This window comes from Carassius gibelio, chromosome A15 (assembly GCF_023724105.1).
Source record: "Carassius gibelio isolate Cgi1373 ecotype wild population from Czech Republic chromosome A15, carGib1.2-hapl.c, whole genome shotgun sequence".
Lineage (NCBI taxonomy): Eukaryota > Metazoa > Chordata > Actinopteri > Cypriniformes > Cyprinidae > Carassius > Carassius gibelio.
Genome location: NC_068385.1, coordinates 17,864,212 through 17,873,283, shown reverse-complemented (window position 1 = coordinate 17,873,283; position 9,072 = coordinate 17,864,212). Strand labels below are relative to the sequence as shown.

At 39.0% G+C, this 9,072-nt stretch overlaps 1 protein-coding gene across 1 annotated transcript; it reads right to left on the bottom strand.

The window, feature by feature from the left end:
• Positions 1-494: 494 nt before the first annotated feature.
• Positions 495-1,208, bottom strand: LOC128028676 (nuclear apoptosis-inducing factor 1-like). Its single transcript, XM_052615965.1, has 2 exons — positions 872-1,208; positions 495-780 (listed from the first exon to the last, which is right to left on the bottom strand). The coding sequence occupies exons 1-2, from the start codon at positions 1,197-1,199 to the stop codon at positions 539-541; spliced, it is 570 nt and encodes a 189-aa protein (XP_052471925.1). The 5' UTR covers positions 1,200-1,208; the 3' UTR covers positions 495-538.
• Positions 1,209-9,072: the final 7,864 nt, after the last annotated feature.

Below are 9,072 nucleotides of genomic sequence, written 5' to 3'. Positions count from 1 at the left end.
GACTCATTTATTTTAAGACACAGCAGTGTTGGACGCAGACTCGAGGCTGGTGCTATACGTGATGGCTGGCTTCTAGGTACGTTTGATTATAGACATTCACATTTTAATGTACTTCAATGTCTTAACCCTTTCACTATCCTTGCAGGGGACAGTGGATATCCCCTCAAACAGTGGCTGCTTACGCCTTTCCTCAACCCACATAGTGCAGAGGAAAGGCACTACAACATGTGCCACAGCCGAGCTCGTGCTATAGTGGAGCGCACCATCGGCCTGTTTAAGGGCAGATGGCGCTGCCTCGACTGCACTGGAGGGAGGTTATTGTACACACCTGAAAAGGTGTGCCAAATCGTGCTGGCATGTGCTGTGCTACACAATGTGGCACAGCTTAAAAACGTGCCTCTACCCCCTGGCGCCGATTGCTGTGTTGGCCCCGACCCTGAACCCCATGCCCACGCATTTGAGCCAAATGCTGCTGCTGTGCGCCAGCGTTTGGAAGTGATGCGTCGCTTGTAAAGAACAACAAAAGGTGTGGAAAATATTATTTATTCAAGAATTCCCTCATCGTGCAGTTTATTTCAGTCAGGGCAGTCTTGATTTCGCCCAACTCCTTGGCCACCTCTCTGATTGAACTAATGACTTCCCTCTGCATTTCAAGGACTGCATCGGTGAGGACACGTCCACTGCTGGAGGGTTGAGAGCCGCGTGCCGTGGAGACGCTGGGTCCAGACGGCTGCTCAGCTGCAGCATCGTAACCACTGGCCCCGCTGGAACACCCAGCAACTGAAATAAAATTGTTCTATATTAATAAACTGTAATTGTGTAGCCTGCATACATGTGACTTGACTGCATTCATTTTACTTATTTCTCTTACCTGTGTCACCCGGTGCATCTGGCGCGTCAGTGTCCCCCTCCGCCTCAGTCACCACTCCACTTAATAGGGATTCCCCAATAATTGCCGCCAGTCTCTCATCAAGAGGGGTCAGCTCCGCTGTCCCCTTTCCCCCACCTGTGGCAGACACACTCTGGCGATGGAGCGCAAGACGTTTTTTTGCCTCGACTTTGATGTCCGACCATTTCTTTTTTATTTCGGCCACAGTCCGAGGTTGTGAGGCTACAGCATTTACAGCGTCTGCCACCGTTTGCCACTCAAGTGCCTTTTTGGCATTAGTAATGCCCACACTGTGCCCTCCAAACAACATTTTTCTCCTCTTTTCCACTTCGCCAACGATAACTTCTACTTCACATTGAGTGAAGTTACGTTTTTTTTATTTCCTCTCTGTGTTTGCCATGATTTCGCAATCAATGAATATTAACTTGTGGGCGTTTCACGGACTATTTATGGGCAACTATGGGCGTGTCATGAAGCCGCAAAAGCTGCGCTACATTTAGAATTGATTGTGATTTATTAAGGGAAAAATCCGTAGGATGTGCGTGCGCACGGTTTTATAAATCTGAATATTTCTGTGCGTACGCACGTCCTATGTTTCATCCGTACGCCACTTCTGACGCAAATCCTACGCAAAGTTTTATAAATGAGGCCCCAGGAGTCTTCAATATTTAACCTTTTCACAATATTAAAATTTTCTGAGATATTGAATTTGGGATTGTCCTTCGTTGTCAGAAAATAAATGAACATTTGAAATATATCAGTCTGTGTGTAATGAATGATTAAATATACAAGTTTCACTTTTTTAATGGAATTAGTGAAATAAATCAACTTTTTGATGATATTCTAATTACATGACCAGCACCTGTACACTGTCAACAATAACATAACAATAACAGACATCGTGTGACAGTGGAGTGAAGGAAAGTCAGGAAACAGATGCCAGTTAACAGTTTTAATGAAGTGAGATGAACAGTAAGACACAAAGGAACAATGAAGCTGAGAAGACGACACTCCTTGGTAGTGGTGAGGAGGTGAAGAATCCGGATGATGGCGGAGAGAAGGTGAGTAGTCCGGATGATGACGGTGAGTAGGCAGCAGGAGAGGATGGCACAGGAACTGCGGGGAATAGAGCCGAAGGTAAGTGTCCGTGGCTGAGTGGATGTGCGGAGAGTGGATGAGGTTCTGGGAAAAACACAGACATCCAATGCAGACAACACTAAAGCCAACAAACAGGGTAACCGACATTAAACAACGATCTCACAAACACAAGACGTGAGACAAGCCAATATATAGTGGATGAGTAATGAGTGACAGCTGTTGCTGATGACAATTAACGGAGACGACCCACAAGCAAATCAGTGCAGACGCAAATCACACAGATTTCACCAGATGTTTACCAACCGTGACACATCGCTACCCCTATATAGGTTAATTACTATAAAAGGATCCATTTAAAAAATAGGTTTATTTTATTTATTTATTACAGGGACAGTGCATATTAATAAACATTTCTGCCAATATGCCAGAGTTAGCCAGAAGGCTATTTTTCATCTGCAGTCCCAGGACAGATGTTAAAAGTCACCCTAGAAGACAGTAAGAATACATATAACAATAAAAAAAATTACAATACATTTAATAAATCCTATTATGTTAAAAGGTACAATCGAAATACAGCAAACCAACAATCAAAACAAACATCTGACAAAACATGACATATACACACACACAAGGCAAGAAGCCAGCAGAGGATGGTGCAGGTATATAAATGTGTTAATGTTGACAGATCTGAAATTCAAGAAGCCATTTCTTTAAATGGTTCTTAAATGTACAATATGTGTTTTGATTTCTGATGATTAAAGTAATGCGGTTCCATTCAGTAGCAGCTCGAACAGAAAAAGAAGTATGACCAAATAGACTTTTTCTAAAGGGAATGACACAATCTCCCCGCGCTGCACCTCTGGTTCTACTATGATCAGCTGTACGGATGTTAACAAACTGGTGGAGTGGAGTGGATGATAAACCATTAATAATTTTGTATAGAAGACATAGATTTGAGTATTTGACCATGTTTTCCCAACTGAGTAATCTGTTTTTTGTTGTAATATTGGACAATGATGAGAAATAATTGGTTTCTTATCCAGAATTTTAACAGTTTGTTTGTAAAGTGACTGCAGAGGATTCAGAGATGCTTGTGACCAGATGGGTAGACAGTAAGTGATATGTGATAAGATCTTAGAGTGCATGTATATTTTTCCTGCCTGTGTGGACATTTGATGGCGAATGTGTCTAAAATTCATGAGGTTAAATTTGATGAGATTACAGACCCTTTTTACATGTGATGTAAATGACAACTTTGAATCACCAAAACCCCCAGATATTTGTATTCTGACACGATCTGCAGCCTTTCCCCAGAAACGAAAATATTTGGCTCTACACTGAAGTTTTTATTGGTCTTTGTGAAAAACATTGCTACTGTTTTTGATGTATTCAGCTGCAGGCAGGATTATCTTAACAAAGCTGTAATATTATCCATGGATTTAGTGAGCTTCTCGGCCACCTGAGAAATATTCTTCCCATGAACATATACTACATTGTCATCAGCAAACATCTGTACAGAGACATCAGGACAGACGGATGGGAGGTCATTAATATAAAGTGAGAACAATAGATGCCCTAAAATAGATCCTGAGGTAGACCGGTGGACTGGACTCTGACATGTTGGAGACAGTCAGTGAGATAAGACTCAGTCTATTTAAGCACATCAATCAATCATCTTTATTTATATAGTGCTTTAAACAAAATACATTGCGTCAAAGCACTGAACAACATTCATTTGGAAAACAGTGTCATGATAGTTAAAGGCAGTTCATCATTGAATTCAGTTATGTCATCACTGTTCAGTTTAAATAGTGTCTGCATTTATTTGCAATCAAGTCAGTTATATCGCTGTAGATGAAGTGACCCCAACTAAGCAAGCCAGAGGCGACAGCGGCAAGGAACCAAAACTCCATCGGTGACAGAATGGAGAAAAAAACCTTGGGAGAAACCAGGCTCAGTCGGGGGGCCAGTTCTCCTCTGACCAGACGAAACCAGTAGTTCAATTCCAGACTGCAGCAAAGTCAGATTGTGCAGAAGAATCATCTGTTTCCTGTGGTCTTGTCCTGGTGCTCCTCTGAGACAAGGTCTTTACAGGGGATCTGTATCTGGGGCTCTAGTTGTCCTGGTCTCTGCTGTCTTTCAGGGCAGTAGAGGTCCTTTCTAGGTGCTGATCTACCATCATGTCTGGATACGTACTGGATCCGGGTGACTGCAGTGACCCTCTGATCTGGATACAGACTGGATCTGGTGGCTACGGTGACCTCGGAACAAGAGAGAAACTGACAAATATTAGCGTAGATGCCGTTCTTCTAATGATGTAAAAAGTACGGTGTTATGTGAAGTGTTTCAGGTTCCGGTTTACCTAATTAATGCAGCCTAAAATTCCTTTAACGGATTTGGATATTAAAAGCATATTAGTATGTTATGTGTAAGCCAGGTTAAAGAGATGGGTCTTTAATCTAGATTTAAACTGCTAGAGTGTGTCTGCCTCCCGAACAATGTTAGGTAGGTTATTCCAGAGTTTAGGCGCCAAATAGGAAAAGGATCTGCTGCCAGCAGTTGATTTTGATATTCTAGGTATTATCAAATTGCCTGAGTTTTGAGAACGTAGCGGACGTAGAGGAGTATAATGTAAAAGGAGCTCATTCAAATACTGAGTTGCTAAACCATTCAGGGCTTTATAAGTAATAAGCAATATTTTAAAATCTATACGATGTTTGATAGGGAGCCAGTGCAGTGTGGACAGGACCGGGCTAATATGGTCATACTTCCTGGTTCTAGTAAGAACTCTTGCTGCTGCATTTTGGACTAGCTGTAGTTTGTTTACTAAGCGTGCAGAACAACCACCCAATAAAGCATTACAATAATCTAACCTTGAGGTCATAAATGCATGGATTAACATTTCTGCATTTGATATTGAGAACATTGGCCATAATTTAGATATATTTTTGAGATGGAAAAATGCAGTTTTACAAATGCTAGAAACGTGGCTTTCTAAGGAAAGATTGCGATCAAGTAGCACACCTAGGTTCCTAACTGATGACGAAGAATTGACAGAGCAACCATCAAGTCGTAGACAGTGTTCTAGGTTATTACAAGCAGAGTTTTTAGGCCCTATGATTAACACCTCTGTTTTTTCTGAATTTAGCAGTAAGAAATTACTCGTCATCCAATTTTTTATATCGACTATGCATTCCATTAGTTTTTCAAATTGGTGTGTTTCACTGGGCTGCAAGGAAATATAGAGCTGAGTATCATCAGCATAACAGTGAAAGCTAACACCATGTTTCCTGATGATATCTCCCAAGGGTAACATATAAAGTGTGAAGAGTAGCGGCCCTAGTACTGAGCCTTGAGGTACTCCATACTGCACTTGTGATCGATATGATACATCTTCATTCACTGCTACGAACTGATGGCGGTCTTATAAGTATGATTTAAACCATGCTAATGCACTTCAACGGATGCCAACAAAGTGTTCAAGTCTATGCAAAAGAATGTTGTGGTCAATTGTGTCAAACGCAGCACTAAGATCCAATAAAACTAATAGAGGGATACACCCACGATCAGATGATAAGAGCAGATCATTTATAATTTTAAGGAGAGCAGTCTCAGTACTATGATACGGTCTAAATCCTGACTGGAAATCCTCACATATACCATTTTTCTCTAAGAAGGAATATAATTGTGAGGATACCACCTTTTCTAGTATCTTGGACAGAAAAGGGAGATTCGAAATTGGTCTATAATTAACAAGTTCTCTGGGGTCAAGTTGTGTTTTTTTTTTTATGAGAGGCTTAATAACAGCCAGTTTGAAGGTTTTGGAGACATATCCTAATGACAATGAGGAATTAATAATAGTCAGAAGAGGACCTATGACTTCTGGAAGCACCTCTTTTAGGAGCTTAGATGGAATAGGGTCTAACATACATGTTGTTGGTTTAGATGATTTAACAAGTTTATACAATTGTTCCTCTCCTATAGTAGAGAATGAGTGGAACTGTTCCTCAGGGGGTCTATAGTGCACTGACTTTGATACTGTAGCTGACGGCTGAATGGTTGCAATTTTATCTCTAATAGTATCGATTTTAGAAGTAAAGTAGTTCATAAAGTCATTACTGTTTTGGTGTTGGGAAATGTCAACACTTGTTGAGGCTTTATTAATATTTATTGCTTATATTTATTTATTGCTTATATTTATTGCTCTCTTTAGGGTGCGAGTATGCTCATTATACCATGGTGTCAAACTGTTTTCCTTAACCTTCCTTAAGCGTAAAGGAGCAACTGTATTTAAAGTGCTAGAAAAGAGAGAGTCCATAGTTTCTGTTACATCATCAAGTTGTTCTGAGGTTTTGGATATGCTAAGGAATTTGGATACATCAGGAAGATAACTTAAAAAGCAGTCTTTTGTGGTAGAAGTGATGGTTCTTCGATACTTGTAACAAGAAGTAGAATTTACAATTTTGGCTAAATGAATTTTACACAGAACTATATGATCTGAGATTTCATCACTTGGCTGAATAATTTCAACACTATCAACATCAATTCCATGTGACAGTATTAAATCAGTATTAAACGTGTTGTTTAACACCAATAGAGTTCAGAATGTCTATAAATGCTGATCCCAATGCATCTTTTTCATTATCGACATGGATATTAAAATCACCAACTATTAAAACTTTATCTGCAGCCAGAACTAACTCGGATGTAAAATCACCAAACTCTTTAATAAAGTCTGTATGGTGCCCTGGTGGCCTGTATACAGTAGCCAGTACAAACATAACAGGGGATTTATCATTAACATTGGTTTCTCTGGATAATGTTATATGAAGCACCATTACTTCAAACGAGTTATACTTGAAGCCTGCCCTCTGAGAAATCCTGAAAACGTTGTTATAAATTGAAGCAACTCCTCCCCCTTTGCCTTTTAGACGCGGCTCGTGTTTATAACAATAATCTTGGGGGGTGGACTCATTTAAAATAATGTAATCATCAGGTTTTAGCCAGGTTTCTGTCAAACAGAGTACATCTATATTATGATCAGTTATCATATTATTTACAAAAAGTGTTTTCGTAGAAATGGATCTGATATTCAATAAGCCAAGCTTTATCATTTGTTTATCCATATTGCATCTGTTTTTTATTTGTTGAACCTCAATTAAATTGTTAACCTTAACTTGGTTTGGACGTTTTTTGTATTTTCTAGTTCGGGGAACAGACACAGTCTCTATAGTGTGATATCTAGGTGAAAGAGTCTCTATGTGCTGAGAATTAACTGACCTCTGTGACGGGAGGCAGCTAGCAGACGGTCGGTTTAGCCAGTCTGTCTGCTTCCTGACCTGGGCCCCAGTTAGTCAAGTATAAACACTAAGACCATGTGCCATTTTCAAAGGAAAAGTTAAAACTGCATAATTTTGTCAGCAAAATTGTAGAATTAACAGTATCAAAAGCCTTCCTGAGAACCAGGAACACCACACCAACAACCCCACCTTGGTCCAACAGAGCTCTGATGTTTTCTGTAAAGAAGCAAGTCACAGTCTCGGTGGAGTAATTAGCTCTAAAGCCAAACTGCATAGGGTGAAGAGCAAAGGGTGTGGTATTTAGATGGTTAATAATTTGTTTTGCTATTAGTTTCTCTGCAATCTTAGACACTGTAGGCAATATACTGATGGGTCTGTAGTTTGACATGGAATGAGCATCTCCACTTTTGAAAATTGGAGGAACAATAGCTGGTTTCCACATGCTTGGGAAAATATTTTGTGAAATAGACATGTTGATTATTTTGGTGATCAAATCAAAAATATCTTTACATTTTGATGGGTCTGAGTGATTTAATGGTCTGTGATACCTCTGATTCTGTGACATTAATTAAACTAAAAACGAATTGACTTTTGTCTATTGACGGTGTGTATATGTTCTCTGGTGTAAAACAGTTTGCTATGTTAGCCACAGAATCAATAAAATAGTGATTAAATTCTTCTGCTATAACCGGAAGATTGTTTGTCAATTTTTCATTTATTTTAATTTCTGTAGTGTTTTGTTCTTTGGGGTGATCGCCTATTATTTTTCTTAGCTGGTTCCATATTATTTTAGTATTTCCATTGGATTTTTCAATTATAGTGAGAAGGAAATCTGCCTTTGCTTTTCTTAATGATCTTAAAACTTTATTTCTCAACATGGTGAAATGTCCTTTGTCATAAGTTGATTTAGTTTTATTTGCTATTTTTAAGGCTTGGTCTCATTCTTTCATTATTTTTATGATGTCTGGATTTATACAGGGTACAGTATTTTTGCACTGTTTGTACCTGATTCTTTGTGAGAATTCTTTAATAGTTCTCTCAAGTGTTTTTAGAATTATTTGGCTGTCTTTTTCGCAATCAACTAAAGATAAAATGTCATCCCATTGAATTTGGTTAGCTGCAGCTACAAAGTTTTGATAATTATTTTTTGGAATTGTAATAGTTTCTTTTTTTCCTCTAGTGCAAGGATGAAAATGTTTTTTGGCAAGATTTCTTGTGACAAGAATTAGATTGTGATCTGATAAACCTGTCAACACATTAAATGATTTTAAAATTCTTTCAGGTCTATTGGAAAATATGAGATCGATTTGTGTCTTGGTAGAGTTAGTTATTCTTGTTGGCCCACATACAACTTGTGTTAGATCAAACCTGTCAGTGATTTGTTTGAGCTTTTTTCTACAGGATTTGTCCTCCTAGTTGATGTTAAAATCCCCCACAATGATAAGTTCTTTATCAAGGTTGCTTTCTTTAAGCAGCTTCTCAAAGTTTTCATAAAAACTGTTATCTGCAGAGGGAGGCCTGTACATTACGACAAGGACAAATGACATTTGTGGTGAAAGGGTGATTTTGAGACCTAAACATTCTAATAAATTGTTTGACCATTTGATTTTGTGACACTGTAATGTTCTATTTATATAAACCCCTCACTCCTCCCCCCTTTTCTGATCCCTACCTGTCTTTCCTGTAGATGTTATAACCAGGAATATTCAGAGCTACCGACGGAGCATTTTGATTAAGCCAGGTTTCAGATAAGCATCAAAAAATCCATGTTTGAATCTGAATCTG

Excerpts from the sequence above, each read along its gene's own strand:
- LOC128028676 (XM_052615965.1), bottom strand. The coding sequence starts at position 1,199 with ATGTTGTTTGGAGGGCACAGTGTGGGCATTACTAATGCCAAAAAGGCA. Across the intron at positions 781-871 it reads AGATGCACCGGGTGACACAG|TTGCTGGGTGTTCCAGCGGG; the intron begins GTAAGAGAAATA and ends ATTTTATTTCAG.